This window comes from Monopterus albus, unplaced genomic scaffold (assembly GCF_001952655.1).
Source record: "Monopterus albus unplaced genomic scaffold, M_albus_1.0 scaffold64.1, whole genome shotgun sequence".
Classification (NCBI taxonomy): domain Eukaryota; kingdom Metazoa; phylum Chordata; class Actinopteri; order Synbranchiformes; family Synbranchidae; genus Monopterus; species Monopterus albus.
In genome coordinates, this window is record NW_018127944.1 from 1,058,977 (window position 1) to 1,079,453 (window position 20,477).

The 20,477-nt window shown below is 41.7% G+C and overlaps 3 protein-coding genes across 5 annotated transcripts in view; all 3 read right to left on the minus strand.

The window, feature by feature from the left end:
• Positions 1-3,277, minus strand: part of eif2ak3 (eukaryotic translation initiation factor 2-alpha kinase 3) — a 28,454-nt gene extending 25,177 nt beyond the window's left edge. The window contains exon 1 of the mRNA XM_020604189.1: positions 2,627-3,277. Coding sequence (XP_020459845.1) covers positions 2,627-2,934 — 308 coding nt within the window. The 5' untranslated portion in view covers positions 2,935-3,277. The remainder of the gene's footprint in view (positions 1-2,626) is intronic.
• Positions 3,278-6,668: 3,391 nt separating this feature from the next.
• Positions 6,669-11,551, minus strand: rpia (ribose 5-phosphate isomerase A (ribose 5-phosphate epimerase)). The gene is made up of 9 exons (XM_020604225.1): positions 11,237-11,551; positions 10,397-10,457; positions 10,214-10,269; positions 9,899-9,958; positions 9,636-9,700; positions 9,492-9,560; positions 8,716-8,857; positions 7,251-7,350; positions 6,669-7,044 (listed from the first exon to the last, which is right to left on the minus strand). Exons 1-9 carry the CDS (start codon positions 11,291-11,293, stop codon positions 6,911-6,913), a joined length of 744 nt encoding a protein of 247 aa, XP_020459881.1. The 5' UTR covers positions 11,294-11,551; the 3' UTR covers positions 6,669-6,910.
• A 2,875-nt stretch (positions 11,552-14,426) lies between these two features.
• slc4a11 (solute carrier family 4 member 11) overlaps positions 14,427-20,477 on the minus strand; it is a 96,946-nt gene continuing 90,895 nt past the window's right edge. For all 3 annotated transcript variants that reach the window (XM_020604110.1, XM_020604108.1, XM_020604109.1), the window contains 4 exons: positions 19,416-19,589; positions 17,840-18,035; positions 16,129-16,298; positions 14,427-15,002 (listed from right to left, as the gene is read on the minus strand). In XM_020604110.1, coding sequence (XP_020459766.1) covers positions 14,936-15,002; positions 16,129-16,298; positions 17,840-18,035; positions 19,416-19,589 — 607 coding nt within the window. In that variant the 3' untranslated portion in view covers positions 14,427-14,935. The remainder of the gene's footprint in view (positions 15,003-16,128; positions 16,299-17,839; positions 18,036-19,415; positions 19,590-20,477) is intronic.

The window sequence follows — 20,477 nt, forward strand, 5'->3', positions numbered from 1 at the left end:
GATGAGATACAAAGAGAATAAATGCAAAAGAAAGCAGACATCAACAAAGACATATAGACAGAGACACAGACGGGGGATCATAGGTCTTACTGGGTTTTGACACTAAAAACAGAAAACTTTCCGCAAGATCATTATTTTCTTGTGTCAACACAGTCTGTCACATTCTTACTTGTTGTTTTACAGACAGGCTTTGTAATGAATAATTCACCTGTTTGTTCTGATCCAGGGTGTGTTAGATAGCTACTGTGTTCATCCTTTATCTTGTCGACGTCTACATATCAGTGCTACTGTCTGTTTTTGTGATGGTGTGTAAATTTACACCCACTGCTGCAGCATTTTGAAATCTGGCAGAAATAAAATTGGAGTTCAATCAGTGATATTATTTAGGTCATTTTACAAAACAGACATTAAACAAATAGAGCTGTGGATTTGAACAATGTTTCTAGAATATTTTAAAATAAAACCCGAGAGTAATGAATCATTTCTAATGTATTCTAGACATATTACCCTGAGGGTAAAGCCAGTAAGTGGCACCAGGCGGAATATGGATGTACAAGAGCGATCGTGAGGGGAAAACAAGAAAAAGTGGGAGATACCGATAGTGACAAAGTGAGAGAGAAAAGGAAAGCACAGCAGAAACCAACAGAAAGTGACAGATGCAGGCAGATCGACTGTATCGGACCAAACCGGGACAGGGAGCAGTGGCGGGGTGTTACCAGCAGCAGCAGCTGAGGTGCCTGTCAGGGGAGAAGCCTGCTTCTTCAGAGAAAACTGCTCATTCCTTTTGATTTCTTCTCGATAGTGTACTGCAGAGGACATGTGCTGTCCTTACACCAACGTTCTTTCACCACCACTTTATCCTGACAAGTTTCCCTGATGGTGCACTTGGTGTAAGCCAGTTGTTGTCTGTCTATACAGTGGTTTTATTCTTGTAAAACCAATATTTTTTTTGGCTTGCATAGTTTCTGCAAAAAAAACCCAAACAAATATGACAACAACTCACACCTCTTCCTCTCGACTGCACGGTGGGCTCAGTAACTCCCTGTTGTGACATAGCTGGGTTTGCAGACATCCTACATAACAAGAACTAATGATGCTTTGGGGGTTGTCTGAAGCTTTAATGTGAGCCTCAAGATTCAAGAAGTTGATGGCAAATGAGGAAAAATGCTTCAACAAAGAAACACACTGAAATGATACAAGAAGCTGCAGCACAGTCAAAAGTATATATAACGGTCAGAGAGAAGGAACATCAGGAAGAGCACACTGTGCTGAACATCTAAGGTGGACGTCAAACCTACTGTTCACCATTAAATCAATGCCCTACCCACTGCACCAAGAGCTGCATCTCACTTTGGGCAGCAGCAGCTGGATGACCAGGGCTCAGTAAACCTCTGGTAAACATCTGACTGACAGGATCTGGGGAATGTTTTCTGCAGAGCACACCTCTGCATCATAAAAATGTCACAACACGTAAACAGAGCTTGATTTAGATTCTATGTCCATGAACAGGGCACCCACCAGGTATTTCCTTCTGCTCATAATACCTTCTGTAAATGACCATTTCCCTCCCTGGTACAATAAGGTTTATCTCAGGGAAAACAATCCCACTGAACAACACTCATCATCACCTATGTGAAGTAAAACACTACAGCTTGTGGTTAAATCTTTATCCTTGTGCAGCAGGAGCCACTTTGTCACAGCTTTACATCACCACAATTCATCACTGCTTCTGCAAAATACTCAGGTAGCTGCTGTTAATTACATGGACAGACTTCTACTTTATTTCCACTTGACTTCAGTCATCTTACAGGCAGCATGTGTGCTGACAGGAGAAGATAAGCTGTGGATCATGAGGTTTATCTATGTCAGGAGGTTAGGATCCCTTGGTGTGCTGTGATTTTTGTATGATAACGACTGAATGGGTGGAGGGGGGACCCTGACATGAACTCCCCGAAACAAAGTAGACAGTGGTGCCCATCATACTCCTGTTCAGCAGAAGCAGCTTGTTTGTACGGGACAACTGAGCCATGTGCTGGTTTAGCTGCTCTCAGATGTGGGGACTTAACAGGACCGATGGCCGAACAACGCAAATGCTAGTGAGATAACTGGGTTAAAACGTGGTCGTATTTCTATTTCTAGTTAGTGCACATTCGGCATCAATACAACTCTCAGCAAATAACAAGAAAGACACACCTTAGCTTCACAGAAACTTTGAAAACAACCGTTATAGTCTGTTGTCACAGCGCAAGAAAACTTTGTGCTCGGGGGCGCGTCTTGCCCGGACATGAAAAGCCACGGGAACTGTACAGTCGATTTTCCTCAAAACATTTCACTGTTTTCAGTACACTACGACTAGCATGCTAAATAACCAAAAGTCAGAAATACAAAGCTCCAGCCAACCGCATGTATAACGTAGTTGTTTCCTCTACGTCTACTTTTCACTCAACAGCCTAACTTTAATTACAACTCTGCGCCCATTATCGGACAAGATCGTATGCTAGCTAGCTAAACATTCGGTGAAGGCGACGTTTTAGTTGGATAAATAAAATGATATGTAGTTTTTAATGTTGTCATTTTGGAGGTGTTTACTGACGTTAAAGCATGCCTAGCAGCCCCTTACACTTGCCTGGTCGTACGGACGTTGCCGCTACTTTCTCCATATGATTCATCAGTCTCCCCCGTCGATCCGTTCTCGTCATCCTCCACGGTAACGTCTGCTCCAGTGACCGAGGCGCCTACGTTCTCCAAGCCCCGCTCCATGACTCCTACATCATCTTCCACCGGGGTCGAACCTGCACCCCGGCGGGCTGACTGTGGCTCCTTCCCGATGGCGGAGCCCTGAGTTTGCCAAGTCCCGAATCCGATGAGCGTTTTCAGCAACAGCAGGAGCACCAGGGAAATGCTCACGTTTCCAAAGTGAGGCCCCCTTTCCATTTGTAAGACTGGCACATTAGTGAAATATGAGATTTACATGCCACTATGGCCTTGTAAATCTTAACATAAAAAAACGTAAAGTGTAAAAATAAAAATAATTGTTTAACTACAAAGAAAGCTCCGTCGTCTCTTGCAAAACGCCCTTTGATATCTTCCCTTTAAGTAAACATAAACAGCCACTGGGACACCATGATATTCCCTTTATACTTGACTCAGACTTGCCTTAGTAACGATAAGTCCCGCCCTTGTTTCTACACTAGGATTGGGTACTAAAATCCTTACGATCGTTAAAAATTAATATAGCAACTTCTCATTGTGCTGTCCGATGTCAATCATACATACTCGCATACTAAGCAGAATACGATTGGACAAGATATCTGTCACTCAAAAGGACGGGCTCAGAATGGTTCAGCCTTCTAAACAGTGGCCTTAATTGGTTAATCCGCTGTCTGTCAAAGTCGCGCAGGCGCACTGGCGGATGCAACACAACGAGGCAAAAAGGTGACGCAAAAAGGCCCCCCGATGGCTACTACCGTGGAGGATATGTGATTGGTGGGATGTGTCGTCGTCCATCCAATAGGAGAGACAGTTCCAATAATCAGTAACGCTATTGGTCGAGTTGTGCCCATGATCACAAAATGTAAGCACAAGATTTGTAATTTCCGCTGTCATTCATGAGTAGTTGTCAAGACAGTTGACAAGAAAGTATCAACGTGGCTGCAGCATATAGTTCCTGTTCCTGATCACGAGTTATCTCTTTTCACTTTCGGAAAACAAACAGGAAGGATGTTTGCATGATACCTGTGAACTTACATCCGTTAATTGTGTTTATTTTTTAAAAGGAAAGTTACGTCAGCCTACATGCTTGCGGAGAAACGTGCAGTTATATATAGTTGTTCTCATACTTGACAATTATTTTAAACGTATCACATAAATCATTTGTAGCAGCAGACATTTCCTCAAAGCGTTTTGAATAAATTATAAATTCAATTAATTTTTTTGTATATCGCCAAATCACAACGAAGGTCGTCTTGGGACACTTTACAAAGGTCTAGACCTTACTGTTATTAATATTATAGAGGGAATACCCAACAAATCCCCCATGAGCAAGCACTTGGCGCCAGTAGGGAGGAAAAACTGGTTATTTTATGTGATAGGCTATATAAAGGTAACTGCACCCACAGCTTACTGCCATCGGAGTGAACACCTTGCAGCAGAATGAAGCTGCTTGCATCTATACCGCCCCATAGCGGTCACAAAGAAGAATGGCACTCAAGCTCTGATTGGAAATCGACTTTGACCTAAAAACTTGCAACTACCAATTCTTTACTGATTCTGCTGTTTATTTTGTCGATTGGTGGATTCGTCTATGAATTGCAGTAAAGAGAAACATCACAAGTGACATTTATAATCACTTGTCAAGTCAGTCCAAAACCAGCTCCTTTACTATCACAGCCTAAGCAAACCAAATATTTACACCTGTGAAGTTCCACATTATGTTATTGACCAAATGACAGTCAGAAATAACAAAAAAAAGGAGCCACTGTGCAACTTTGGTCCTTTATTGGTTAACAGAATATAGTACCTTCACAGCAAAATCGTAATCACAGTCACACTGGTAAAGAAAGGAACAAAAACAAATGCTGGTGTAAAAATATCCATCATGGTGTACAACCTGTATGGGCCTAAACTGGTCCACATAGTCTCAGCTCAGTTAACCGTCTTCGTCTACAGACCACTGAGGCTGCTACATCCTAAAATTCTGCCTCCTTTGATTGATTTATAAGAGCAGAATTACACTGGATTACAATGGAATACTGAATAAGACAGGGGCTTGTAGACAAACATGCCAGTTAACTGTATTTACTTGATTGTATTAAATTTCCCAGCCTTGGTGTTTTCCTGAGCCTCTCAGAGCTGCACATACAAAATAAACCAGCGTATAAGACACTGTGAGCCAAAAGTTCAGTAAAAAATAGGATAAAACAGTTTTCACATAAATGAAAGATGACTTGGATATGTGACTCCTTGAGAAAAGGAATAAGAAGCCTCCAAATATTTCTGAGGGGAGGGGTACAGTGGTGTTCTGGGAAGTCATATCACCGAAACATGCTGCACCCACACTGTAAGGCTGTAGATGTCTCCACCTTCCAAGATGAAACATAGTTTAACAAAGAATAGTCAAATAATTTCATATAGGATTAAACAAACACATTATGAAACAAACTGACCAGCCATGAAATATCTTGGATGGTTCTTTGTAGGAGCCGAACACAAAACGTACATCGGTACATAAAGGATGTTCAACTGTTCTGGTGTGCCAGGACACATAAAATGAACTTGTCATGCCGTTGGGTTAGATTTGAGCATGTTCAGCATTAAATGGGAGCTTTTTAACAGCCCATCATAATTACCTTAAAACATTCTACATCTCGTTTCCCTTCTATATTTAAAATTAAGAATATGGCACAAGATTTTGTGAAATCAATTTATAGGCACAAAAATAGATGCAAAAAAAGTGGAAGAAGATACGGATCACACATTGAGCGGTTTGGATTGTGTTAAACAGTGAGAGTGTAGACTTTAACCCGCTGACTGACAACTGTAACTTTACAGGAACAGCTGTTGAAACCGAGAGGAAACCACCGGGGTTTCCCAAACTCTGGGCACATCCCAAATCTCCTATACAGTATGATCATTCCTCACACCTCTTGGCCAAGTGAGAATCCAGGACATCCCAAGACTCGTACACCTGCACTGAGGAGAGAGGAGGCTGTTGAAGGAGCCACGGGAGAGGAGACATGAGATGGATTTTCCTCTCTCTTTGCAGTTCTTCCTCACATCTTACATGGATGGGACTAAAGCGGAAAAATAAGACGCAAGCAGAGTCCGAAATTAACCCCGGCCAGGCGCTAAATGTGAGTAGATTTTCCATTTGGCAAGTAAATCTCAGAAGACCGACACTGGCAGGCAAATGTTTGCAGCAGACAGTCGTCTTCTTCAGTTGTGTTGTGGCTTTTACATTTTAATTCAAAACTGAATTTATTAACTGCTGATTCATAGACTACTGAGATAATTTAGCTTTTAACATTTCTATTCAACATAATACCTTCTCTCACTGAAACCCTGAAGCAGATGTGTATATGAAACAGAAAGACAATTTATTATTTTGGGTTGTAAAAAAAGTTTGACCAGCGGACTTTTTAACCTACCAACCACCTTAGCCGGCGAGTCAAAAAGGTCATTTCAGATCCTGGATGCAATTAAAGGAATTGAGATCCACCCTCTGTCTTCAGCTTGACACCAGAGGACAAGAGAAGAGCAAGAAAACCAGATCAGTGGACCAAGTGTAACTGGGCCTATCACGCTCCTGCAGCCATGAGAGCTTTTCCTGGATGCTTCACTGGCTGGCAGAACAAACTTGACTCTACAGCCTAAAGTTCCAGCCAGCTCTGCCAACTGTGACTTTAAGGAATTGCATATAATAGAATGGATGTTTCCAAATAAACATTTGAACAAAACTTTCACTTCAGCAAGGACAATTTCTAATATGGAAATGTGTGAACGTGTTGGTGAATGAGACGATGAAATGCATCAGGATATCCTCACAAAATGATTTAAAGTGAGCCACATCACGGCCGACAAGACCACAGAGCAGAAAAGCAGGAACACTACTGTCCACCTCCGTGCTCCATGGTATAGTGTTGACCACATAAAACAAGACCAAGACAAAACAAGATGCACTTCATTTTACTCATCAGGCACTTTTTAAAACTCAGAATGAGAAGCACTAACTGCAGGATGAGAAAAATCAGGGGACCCTGAATTTGTATCTGGTTTTGAGATGTGTGAAATCTTCTCTGCTAGTTTTGTCCAGCTCTGTCCAAACAAAGGCCAGGTATAAACCATCTACGTGGCACTTGCGGGAGAAGTGAGGTCATTTGATACGCGGGAGGACAGTGACGGCAGCGCACACTCAGTTGATTGGGGGGGTCGCGAACCTGCTTCCACCCACGTTCCTGAAGCAGGCGCGACCCTCCACGCTTCCATCCTCGTTCCCGAAGTAGGCCCTGTCAGCCATGTTGACAAAAAGCCCCGTCTCCACCACACCTGACAGGGAAACACAGAGACAAAGCATTTGGTTCAGTTCAGTCCACATTTCCCACAATCTCCCTCTGCGTTGCAGATTTTTGCCAGTTCAAGTGCTACTGCTTCTTACTTCAGGGGAGGCTGTTTGTGTGATGACAGCTTGGCAGCAGAATACACACCTTCACCTAACTCAGCTTCACAAACCGAGAGCTGTGTCAGGTCCTCACCTGGGATCATCTTGATTGCTGTGTTGACCTCCTCCCAGTTCAGAGTGTGCTCAAACTTCCAGTCCAGGATAAAGTTGCTGTTGTCAGTGACCACAGGGCCCTGAGAGCCAGACAGAGCCAATGAAAGCCTGAGTCACAATTAAAGTGTTGCAACAGAGGTCAGTTCAGGTTTTCCAACAGGAGTGATTACAGTGGGACTGTGCTGAGCTCAAGTGTCTGACTTGACTAATATACAAAGTTTTCATTCTCAGGACTTTACACTCTGACTCTGGATAAGAACAGACAAATCCATAAACAATCTTTAGCAGAACAATCTTTTCAATTGTTTTCCAGTTAAAAAAAAGCTACTTTTATGTGGACTGACCTCTAATGATTATGGGACTATCTGTGACTATGAAGCAAGTGCTGATTAAGCGACAGCACGTCTGTGATCATTGAGGTTTCCTGCATAAACAAACTGGCTCTTTGACACAAAGTTTTAGGCTCAGTCTAAAAACACACAAAGACAGAAGAGGAAGCTGACCCTCATCTCTCTCTGGAATGAGGTAATTCACTGCCTTTCTACACTACACACTGTTAATAAGGCAGACACAGTACATGTGTAGGTGGCCACACATGTCACAAGCCTTTGCTCAACACAGTACATGCGCCTTTGAGCTCTAACAGTTGTGTTGAAAGCATTTTCTTCCGTTCTTTTACTTGTTTGCGTCTTTCTTGCCTTAAAAATGTTTTGAGACAGATGCACTCTTCAATAATTCCAACAGGTTTAGCTGCTCTGATGTTTCTATCAAGTTTCAGTGTCACCATGAAAAGGTATGAACACCACCACCTGCTCATCCTAAACCTCGGGACCTCCACACAGAACCTGAGAAATCTAACCCCTCATTTCCAACGGATGTGGCTGCGTTGTGCTCCCTCCTCTGTTTGCCTTCATCCCTCACCGGGTCCATCTGCAGAACAGCTCGTTGTGGTGCTGATTTTTCATGTAGGATGTTTACAGTTAAGTCATTATGAAACCAACCATGGATTGAAGATTTGTGGCTGTGTTTCAGTCGTTAACAACACATTAATCCTTACAGGCTAATCATTTCGTAGCCTGCTTTGCACGTATCTTTTGGGGAAGGCGCTATCTGATTAGTGGGCCAAACTTTGTCAGGTGTGCCATCCATCAAAAACAGTCTAGATGAGTTATGTTTAGCGATGTGAACTGGAGAGCGGCATGTGGGATGGAGTGGAGACAACGCAACTGGACTCGGTGGAAACACAACCATCAAACAGACTGGCAGCGATCAGCTCCAGCGACTGTGACACGGACAGAAAGCAAAGCAGCCACATCCGATGGAAATTAAGGGCAACAGTCCTGTGTGAAAACAAAAATACACTAAGAAGCATCACAAAGCAAAGACGAATTGTGAAACTGCTGCTGCAACAGAAGGAATTAGAGTCAAGTCAACTCTGCACTCACAGCTTTGCTGACAGCCATCCGTAAGTTGACCTCTCCCCCGAAGCGTCTGGCTATCGCCCTGGAGATGGGAACATACGCCATGGGGATCACCTCAATGGGAACTCCCTTCTTCCACTGCTGGCCTAGAGCTTTGGAGTCCTTCCTATAGGAAGAGACTTGAGAATAGGAACCAAATCCAGATACACACAGATCTGCCTTTGTAAGACCCCTCAGATGGGTGCAGGTTAAGAGCCGTTATGACTTATAAGAGCTTATCTTTAGACAGGCCAACTGAAAAGAGCTTTTTTTGGTACGGAATTATACATGAAATGTGTTCATCCAACACGATCATACAACGGTGATCAAAAAATCTGATCCCTACAAATATCACAACAATATGAGAGGTGGAAGAAGTGCAGAGGAGGTGATGTGGTTTCTAGCTGTGTGAAAGTAACAACAGCCAACAAGTTACCCAAAGTCCAGAACATTTCCTGCAGCTCTGAGTGACTCTCAGCATCACACTTTTCATCTTTTCATTTGTCATTTAAGAACTTTCAATTAATGCCACCAACTGTTGGTCATGAAAAGCTAAACTACAAACAAAAAATTCAGGACTTGCTAATGCAGTCTAATACAAAGATGCAATTCAAGTCCCTCGCACTGATGAAGAACAACACAATGGCCTCTCAGCAATACAGGTACATTTTTAAAAAACTAACACGGCAAACCCACAAAGCATATACACGTTTTGTTTCTCTAGTGCTCGTCTTTCTCAGGGTAAACAAGTGAATACAAACCTGTAGTCGGCAATGACGACAAAGTGTTTGGCACAGCCAGCTACGATCTTCTCCTGAGTCAGGCAGCCGCTGTGAGACAGACAGACAGTGTGAGCCAGATGTCAGATGACACAGCTCAAGTTGTCAGTACAGATGTGTCCTCACCCTCCACCTTTGATCAAAGTCAGGTCTGCATCCACTTCATCCGCTCCGTCAATTGCCACATCCAGCTGGGGGGTGACGATGCAAAGACAACTACTTGTTACACAAGCAGACCGAACGCTTCTCTATGTTTAGAAATTACAACCATTCACTCTTCTGACTTTCTTCCAGTTGTACGTGCATAATTTTCACAGTGACAGGGTTTATATTGTAGCCCTCTCTCATTCCAACAGCTTTCAGATTCATTTGCAGTGAGCTCATCATACCTCTGGGTGTCTGTCCAGATCTGACAGCGTGAGGCCATGCTGCAGAATCAGCTGACGCGCCTGTGGGAGGAAAATGTCACGACCACACGAACAGAAAAGCTTAGAGACAGAAAGCTTGCTTTTATGTTTTTGTTTTTGAAGTGACAAATGTAGGAATCAATACACAGGTCACTCATTCTGAATGGGTCAGTTACATGTGTAGTGAAGTGCATTCAATGCCAGTGTTGCATTCTGTTGTCAGATGATTCATATAGAAAGCTCAACCACTGGGGTGAAAATAATTTGAAATGATGGGTGCCCAACATTTAAACTAACCTGGAAGGAGGTGGGCACACACACAATGTTGAGTTTCTCCTGACGCACTCTCTCCGCTGGAACAGGCAACACACAGAAGGATCCCAGTGCATTTATGTTAAAAGAAACAGTCCAATGTGGACAAGTTGCTGCCAGCTTTGAGTGCTGAGACATCAAATTACACCTTAAAATGGGTTGGCTCACCTAATCTGTCCACAGCATAGACGATGGTTGAGCCACTGCCGACTCCGACTACCTGGTTGTTCTACAAGACAAAGAGAAAAACTCCAGCTCATGCAGCAGAACAACTCACACCAGGTCCTGGAAGTGGAAACCTGTCACATCTGGAATGAAGCAGCAGCGACTGGACACAGGATAATGAACAGTGGAACAGGGAAACCCACAATCTGGGATTATTTTACCACAAACAATGAACAATATTTTGGTGTTTTTGTATTGAACTGTGTTGTGTCTTGGATCTAATACTTACTAATACATACTTAAGAAATGTAACATCATTTCAGGATGCGTCGTTTAAGAATATTAAAATGTAACATCATTTCAGGATGCGTCGTGCCTGGTGTATTCACTAATCTGTACAAGACAAACTGGTGCTTTATTATTCATTAGTGCGTCACAACAGTGACGTGACGCTCTGTCAGCTCCACTTTCTCATTTCACGCAGGTTTAATCGCGCACATCAAGTTAGCTTCTGTTTCTCCATCAGTTTAAACTAGCTAGAAGCTAACACACGCTGCTACGTGAGGTTATTGTGTTTAGCCCTTAATGCTAAACAAGGTTAGCCCACTATCCATGGACAAACATGCACAGCAGTGAGCCAAGTCCCCCCCCCCAAACTCTTCAGGTTAGATAACGGTATTAATTAAACTGGGATAACGACACGTTCCCTTCTGTGCATTAACTTACTGGCTAACTTAGCTTAGCTTACTGTATTTTAAGTGACTTTTAGTTAAAAACAAACGAGAACAGGCTGTGAAAACGTTAGCGTGTTGGCTACCAGCGACCCTGCGCAGTCCCCTGTACCTGGACGTGGTTATTCACAGCGGTGTATGCGGCCAGTTTCTTCGCCTCCTCTGCCATGTTGGCGGCCGTTTGGCTGAGCGGACACACGTGTTTCTGTCTACCGACGACAACCGCCAGCCTCCAAGGTGCTGAGGACAGAAATCTAGCTGCCAGGTTACTGACGGAGACCCACCCCTGGAGTCTCTTGACCCGGCCCACACACAGACAGGTTTCTCCTCCGTACCCGGAAGTGAGGAGCTTTCAAAGTTGATCTGTCCACTTTTACTCTCGTCTGACATCGGATCGCCTGTGACTTAAAGGTCTGCACAGCAGCGACATCCACGGGGACACACGGAAGAACTTGTAACATTAATCACTTTATTAAAATGTAATAATTAGCCAAGATTTCACCGAAACCTTATTACATAAATGCTATAGTGCTGGTCTGTTTTATATAAACATAATGTTGCTGTGCCGCATTGTAGCTGGTACCAACACATTGAGGTGTGACACTGAGTAACTACTGGTTATTTGTGGTGTTGGAATAGTGTTATTTTTACACAAAGAGATGATCTTGTTGTGGAGCATCTCCATAACAGATTTGTGTGCTCTACAGACACCATTTGATGAAGCATGCAGGCCAAGGGGGATATTGTCCTGATGGTGGCACTACAGGATGGTTAATCCTCCATTTAAGATTATTTATTAAACTTCTAGTTGTGGATTTTCAATATCTCACCAAGGCTTTATGCTGAAACACGTTGGTCTTTTAGCTTTGCATTAAAGTTGCTCAGAACACTGCAGGTGTTGCCAGACCTTTTGCTTTCCACTTTGGTTTTCCTGTGTTTGAAGTTACACCAGTATCTTCTGTTGTATTTTAATCTTCCCCCTAAGACCAAAAATACACACATCAAACATTTTGACAGCAGCTTAGATATTTGCTTTGGACTTTAGCAAAAAGTCTGATTTACAGCAACTGAGGATTTCTTTTGAGATATGAGAAGCAATACTTTTAATTTTTAGTGAACACAAGCAAGCATGTTTTTTTCATCACTACTACTTTTTTATTTGGCAAACAGCTTGAGATAATCTCTTTTCAGTGTACAGTATATATACTGTAGATTATATATATATATACTATAGTAAACACATTCTGTTTTATAACCATTTTCCTCATTTTTACATGTTACAGCTTACAAATATAGCCAATCTTTTTGACAAAATTACAGATTCTGTTTGACACCTAAATTAGTATGCTATATAAAAATCCGCACATTTTACATTCATGATTAGAAAAAGTCAGATTATGAAATCAGGAAAAGAAAAGAAACGCCACAGTACGCAATTTCAAACAAATCCGATTAGAAGGAGGGGAATCAGGGTTTCACAAACACAGCAGTGTGTCTTTCACTCTGAATCCAATGTTAAGTCCTCTGAGAGAAGTTTGTTGCTATTCCAAAATCATCAGTACAGAGAAGATATCAAGGAACAACAACAATATAGTCACACAAGAAGAAAATGTTTAAATCTCTGTACTCAGTCCAAAGTTAGAAACTAATACTTTGCCATGGATTATAATGGATAGTTGATAAAAACTAAGCTTTGCATTGCAAACTGTACATATTACTCTTTATACCTCACAATCTCTCGCTTCTCTCACCAGTGCACCAGTGCTGTCTTAAGGCTTAGTCCAGGGATTATGCAAATGTTCCCGAGCTTTCCTTTCATGCCTCGCTATCTCGGCATGAGACATCTGCTTAAATTGGACATCTTTCTCACATCTGTAAGACAAAGTTGAACAGAACTGCATGAGGGAGCTGCCATTTAGATATCGAGAAAGCAAATAACCGTAATGAAATCCGGCACCGTGAATGCCTCGTCAACAGGCAAACCTTTGTTTCTCCTTGATGTGTGCAATAACTGAATCAGCACAGAGCAGTTTTTAGGACCTTGAGGAGGAAGTGAAAAGTTGCTGTCTTAAAAATACAGCTGGCCTGTTGTTGCTTCTTCACTGGTGGGTCAGCCTTTGCTGGGAAACCTGAATCTCCTCAGTGAAGTGTGGTTTGAACACAGTATTGCTGAATATCGAGCTTTGCATTCATTTTACCGAGAAGTTAGTCTGGTTTACTACCCTTTCTTCTTGTGTAGGATACGTGTCCATTGGCACCATGTTGTATTGTATCAAAAACCCATGTGAGACATGCTATAAACAAACTAATGCTTAGAGATCATCTTTCCAGACGTCTGGATTTTTACATGACAACGTTTGCAAGCATTGATCTAATCATAACATCTAAATAGAAAACAAGACCAGATTATTCTAAAACTCATCTTTGAACACTTGTTCATAAAAAAAAAAAAGAAATCAACAAGGGCTGCACTTTGTTGAATCCAAAGCCCAGAAATATATATTTTCTCTTTAATATTATCTTTTACATAACTCTCCTCTTTACTGGTAATGCACCAGAACTGTGTTGGACTTGGGACTTTGAGTTGGGACCCTGATATGCAAACACTGCTACAAAGCCAGATGTGAGACAAGACGCTCAAAATACAAGTAACTGTGGAAAGTAAAGGAGCAAGCAGTGAATTACACTCTCCAGTCTGGGGTAAACACATAAATATCATTTTGTACTCAAAAAGATAAACTTTCAGGATGACAAAAAGATATTCTATTTCAATTCACAATAGATTTACTTGTATATTGCCATAATATATTCTAATAAATGTATAATTTGATAAAGATTTCACAATATTTTGGCTTGTGCTCTTGCTCTAAATAATTACATACAGTACCTGTGGAATGTATTTTTTTTTACTCCGTTGAAAATTCCACTTTAGTGAAGTTTTCTGGGAAGGTGGCAGGAAACTAGATGAACAGATTAGTGCTGTGTTCATGACGCACATGTACACTACATCCTTTTCTCTCCTCAGTGAGCACTTACTTTTGTTCGAATGCCTTAGAAACTAAACATGCTGTTCACAGACACAGTGGGGTCACAGTTAAAAGGTGCATGAATGTAAAAGTTTTAAGGCGGCACAAAGACCAAAATACAAACGGTTGATTTACTTTACAGCGGCCTAAATGCAGTGTTCCTTCCAGTTATGTTTTTAAGTACTTATAAACACTAAGTATGTAAAATGTACTCCTATGACAGTGTAACAACAATGTGGGTGCAAAGTGTTAACAAAAGAGTCACTTACACTGTGCCATTGCATCTTTCTCAGTACTACACAATGTGCACTGGCAGCATTTTTATTACTTGCACAGTATTAGTGAGTACTTTAAGCACTTACTGTACCCACAGGTTAGATTCATACACTGCAGGAAGGATACTGTGAAGTGTTATCACACAAAGTAAAGGAGTGAGAGGAGGATGTGGCGGTGTATGGCACTCAACGCTCTGACAGGATCACATGGAGGAGAAAGAGGGCGTTCTGGACCGTCCGGTTTTTGGGCGGAAGTTTCCCCGCTGAGATGCCGTCTGTCCACGTTTGGAAACTTTCTCACAGCTCTCATCACTCTTCCTCACACAACTTCCCACGTTTCCAGTGCTTCACCTGTAAGAATGTTCTCATCGGATACAAAACAGTCTGTAGTTCTCCTTTTTGCTTACGTACAGTTTTGCATTGAAAAATGTTTTTTTTTTTTATCCTCAGTACTTTTTTAAAACTCCAGACATCTTTTTTTTTGGATCCAGAGCCAGTCTCCATCTGTAGCTACATGTGTTGGGCATCCATTATGTCCAAATATTTGGCCTCAATGATATGAGGAAGCACGTTGTTCCTAAACACAGAGCAGACAGATTTTTAGCTTTGGTCATGAAATGCTGTAGGTCAAGACCACAGACTGTATATACGCTAGACAGCCTGCCAGCTGCTAGAAGTGAAGCCACCACAAATCGATCGCCCGCAGTGGCTGGTGGCAGTGTAGTCTATAAATCCTGCTTCCCTGTTAGTGGATGGCACATGAACCAAATTAAAACTCAAATCAGAGAAATGTTTCCCAGAGGTCACTTGCTTGGCTTTTGCTAGATATTATCACAATGATGTGTGAACAAGTGGTCATTTTGCTAGTAGGTTTGTTTTTAATAAGTTATTCTATGACATAAAAAGAAGTGTATTTCAGTTGATCTGACAGCTTTGATTGGCGGTCTGATGCTGCCCTCCATTTCTGGTCACTACTGCGCAGAATCTGGTTGCAACCAAGCAAGATGGCAGCCGCCATATTCAGGATATTTCAGCTTTGTTTCTGCATAGCAGAGGAAAGCAGTGACGCAACGTCCAGTGTATACACAGTCAGTGGTAAAGACAAATGTGCTTCATGGACAAAATCAAAACACACAGGAAAATACTGCTGAACTTTGACCAGTGCTATATGGATAAAGTCTACTAGCTTCCTTGAAATTTTAACCGTTTTCATTAAACCTTCATTATTTATTGAAGACATTCCTCTCCTGTAGGTTGGTGTGCCACAGAGTGTGGTGAATTAGTCTGTGAATGTACCAATATCATATATAATGCATTACACCCATCTGCTGTTTGTACTGCAGCCACCATCTTCACACACAGTTTAGTAAGACTGAGCAGATGAACTTCAGCACCAAACTTTTCTCCGCTGAGCTACCAGATGTTTACAGCTTGAACACATTAGCTCTCATCATGAAATTTACACGTGTAGCTAAGAAAACTAGAATTGTCTGTTTTTTCTTCTGAAAATAGTTTTTTTTTTTTTTTTTTAAATATGTGGGGTTTTGCCAACAGTGTCAATGCTGACTTTACTGTGGCTGAAACACGTTTTCATCCAGAGTCAGGTCAGATACAGCGCTTGTTACTTGTTCGCTGCTGAATTTCATCCTGGTTTAAAGCACTCCAGGAAATCATTTTCTGGGACAAAATGGCCAAAGTTGTACCTCATTGGGATTAGCAGGATCATGACCAGAGGAAAGATCATCTTCATATATGGTATCGGGTACATGCCAAACGTGCACAGCACCAGCAGCTGCATCATCTGCAGGAAGGTGAAGTAGTGGATCTTTCTCTGGGGCACTTTGCGGATGTAGTGGGTAGGTGGGTACGACGTCTGCAGACAGGAGGTGAGAGGATCAGAGCAGATTAAAACACAATCTCCCCCTGAGGTTCTCTTCCTCACAGGCCTCAGGCGTCTGCAGTCAGAGAGAAATGATGAAGGGAAGTGGGCAGAAATGCCCTCTGGCTTTTAGATCATAAATAACATTTAGCGCTCCCTGAATGCTTTCTGACAAAGTAAAATAAGTCTATTTATAGCATGAGGGGAGTCCTGTGTGGATGCGTAAGGTGGGGTACAGGAGAGAGACTTCTGATATTATTTTAAACCTGCACTCATTGAGATTATACTATCAAAATTTATTATTCCGGTCAAGGTGTGGTCAGATATGAACCTTTTCAACAGCAGGTTACCTTTTGAAAACTATTTCACAATCTTGGTTACGACCTGCAGACTTATCAGCAACCTCCAGAAACAAGCCTCATTAAATCATAACTCTCAGCTGTCTGCCGCCGAGGGTCGGAAACCCGTCATCAAAGAAAACAAACGTCACGTTTCATAGACAATGAAAAGTAAGAGAACAGCTTGTCAGAGTAGAGACTGTGCATGTGGAATATGGTGAGGGTGGAAACAAAATGACTCTTAGCCATAAATAAATATGGAAACATTCTGTATGAAATCTTTGACTGTTGCCTTCATGTTTGTGAAGTGAAATTAAAAGAAACAGCCATTCCATTAGAAGCATTTCAGTGTTCTTTACTCAACAAGATACTTGATCATACCGAGTCTGATAATGAGACAGATGTTTTAAAACATGAAAACACTCCAAAAACATTTTGTGTCTGGTGTGGTTTTTCCATCAAAACCCCCAACTGCTGTATCTCATTTGAAATCTTAAAATTACATCTACTTCTCCTCAGTGAAAAGTCCAGAATGGACCGCTTTCTTCCAACAGGCTGCGATGTCAGAGAAAAGCCCTGATGACAAGTACACGTGTTATGTTGAGATTTAAGGTGAGCACAGAGAAACCTTCCCACTTTAGCAGCTGAATGTGAAAACAGCTTCTTGCACATCAGCCATTCTGCTCAGTAAATCTCAAACATCTGAAATTCTTTTAACAGTTACCTCTCACTGCCACGTGAAGGCGCCAGAGTGTGACGTTACCAAGTGCATGTAAGAGGAAAATGGTTTACCTCTCTATGGAGACAGTAGGAAGGTTAAATCGGACACACAGGACAAGAAACACAACAGAGAGGATTCTAGTAGATTTGCTTTTAGCATTTGCAAATATTTTCCAAATACTTAATTTTATGTTTTTATCTGAATGACCAGTTAAAAGGGTTCAGCACATAATGAATGTGTCAGATAATAATATAGTTAATTTACTAGCTGATCTGTCTTAATTCACCCCACCCACCTGGTGTTCTGAGTAGATTAAAACAAACACACAAAATTATATTTGCAAATATTGTTTGACTTAGATCTGATCCTCCAACACCGGGCAGCCAGTCAACGTTTGATGTGCAGAACCCTGCAATCGACATATGGTCTCTCACACATTATTCACTCTTTCTCTTACACCACCCAAGGTTTCTCACCTGCTCCTTGAGGAGGAGTGCCATGCGGTCACACATCTGGTTTCCGTCGATGGAGGTGAGGGCGATGTAGAGGAAGAGGCCGTACAAGACGGGTTTGGGGATCCACTGCAACGGCACGGGCAGCAGTAGCACCGACACTCCGATGAAGATATTGGCAGCGAGAGACGTCAGCCGGGTCTCCTTCACCTGGACGATACTGAGGAGACACACACGGCAAACGATCACACACACAATAACATACACAAATAAGTTGTAATTGGAAAGCACACAATTCTTTTATGCAATACAGCGGACCACATTTTTTCCTGGGATTGTGCATTTGAAAAATTGTGAGCAAATTTTCAGTTATTCCCACTGTATGACTTGTTTCAGTAACTATAAAATGTGTTTTCAAAACATTTTCAGGGCCTGTGGATGAGCATTACTAAATATTCAGATGTATGCAACCTTGTTTTGAGATGAAGCGTTGATGTTGCACATGGTTGAAGCTGACCCAATGTGAACTCTTAATTTATTATCAGTTTATTCTATAACAATGCATCACTTTGACTGCATGTTGTCTATGAACAATCTTAGTCTGAAAAATAATTAGTTATCAGCTTATTGAATTAACAGCGGAGTAAAAAGAAAGTACAAATGATCTTAAAGGGGAATAAACTGACATTTTACTTAAAAACAGTATTTAAATACATTTCTTAGCATCCACCTGTGATTAAGAGGAAGAAGAGAGAGATTTCTGCATGAATACATTTTAGACATCCATTACCAGAACTTGTTTCCTGTTTAAACTTAACCAACATGCACGGACAGAAATCACTGTGGACTTCGATCTCACTTCCTTCATTTGCTGTGATATGAATGTATTCTGATTAGTGTTATGATCCCTTACAGCCAAATGGTTGCTCATTCTCTGTGTATGTACGTAGCTCTACATGGTTACACCATCTTTAATGCCCAGTTTAGCATTTAGCATCCTTTGACATCCAACCTGTTCACTACATGTGTGCGCGCTTGTGGCTGCATATGCTGGTCTGAGAAGTCATCTCAGTCGATGGTCTCATTTAAGCTGTTTCACCTCCCTGTTGCCTTTGTGTCCCTTTTTATTTGTCCATTGTTGTTGTTTTTTTTCTCTTCTGAAGTCTTTATTTCATGCCTTGCTTCATATTTTTATCGTGAAGCACTATGATGGTCATGAATGATGCAGTATACATACTCACAGATGCTGAAGTGCATAGATTCTGCAGTATCTCTAATTAGATCTCCTGTTCTTACAGAAGACTGTCCCTTATGCCCCATTTATCACAGTTGACAATTCAAGTAATCCTCTATATAACAACTATACCTTTGCACATTTCTCTGCAGCCAGAATGGTGAACTTAATTCTCTCATGTTTAAAGAAAAACTCCCTCACCTCTTCCACCCCAAGAGAAAATGGTTAGTCACACAGTAATCAAGTAATCAGAGAAGAGCAGGATACAGTAGCCCACGACACCAAATTACAGTCACTACATGCTCTGAAGACAACCTTTAATTGAGCATATGATTAGCGCCGGCAGTGAGAGGGTGGGTAACTCACGTCTCATAAAGGTGCCCCCGCTCTACGCGCTGCTCCACAAAAGCCAGCTGGCGAACATGGAGGGTGGAGTGGGGGAAGGCGGCGTGCATCCAGGGCAACCCCAGCACTGACATCAGTATGTTAATGAGTCCAGAGAGCATCAGGTCCCAGTGATACGCTGTGCCCTTCAGCAACCTGAGGAGCAACGCAACTGTTACAGAATGCAACGCATTTGACAACACTCTGCAGCACAGCTGAGTGAACCACAACAACTCAACCACACGGAGAAGACAGCTGAAAAAACAGGTCATTTGTATACAGACAGAGACGTGAAAAGCAAATCTGCATACATTATATTTAGAAGCTCACATGACAGTGGTCAAGCCACACACTCAGACGCAGAAAGGCCATCATTCTCCTAAGGTTAGCACTGCCCTTAAAAAATTCCTTCATATGTTTCACTGACTCTTCTCTTTCAACATAAAACAACCATGCACACATAGTACATTCTTACATTTTCATACAAAGAAAAGCATAAATCACCGTCACTGATACTGACATCATCAGCCAAGCCTGACATCACTGAAAAGGAAGACGGCAACCTTTACAATGCCACAGAATATTTTCCTGCTTGTTAGTGAAGGATCACTGCTGTGCATCCTCCCTGCTCCTGCAGCCGACTGTGCGAGAACAGTGTGTGTCTAGGTATGTGAAATGTGTGTCTCACCCTAAAACTGCACATAGGACGTGTGAGGTGAGGCAACTTGTCTGCAAAGAAGTATGGGCACACTCATCACTAGCCACATCTCCTTTGTATGTGCCCTTGAGCATTATATTTACACCACTGGATCCTGCAAAACACTGTATATAAGAAGCATTGATAAAAGTAGGTTTTATTGGTCAATATGTCTTTTTTAAATTTATTTCTTTTCAACCAGAATGTATGTAATTTAGCAAGAAGTCTTTTGGTTAAAAGATTATTAAGTCTGTATTTACTGGCACAAACTGGTTCAAACATTAAAAAAAAAAAAAACCTACTTCAGAACAAATAATAGAAACAAATAAAAAGGTCAAGAAAAAAAA

Coding starts and splice junctions, on each gene's coding strand:
- rpia (XM_020604225.1), bottom strand. CDS start 11,293: ATGGCAGAGGAGGCGAAGAAACTGGCCGCATACACCGCTGTGAATAAC. Junction 9,561..9,635: donor ACTTTGATCAAAGGTGGAGG/GTGAGGACACAT, acceptor TCTGTCTCACAG/CGGCTGCCTGACTCAGGAGA. Junction 7,351..8,715: donor GGATGGCTGTCAGCAAAGCT/GTGAGTGCAGAG, acceptor TCTGGCTCTCAG/GGCCCTGTGGTCACTGACAA.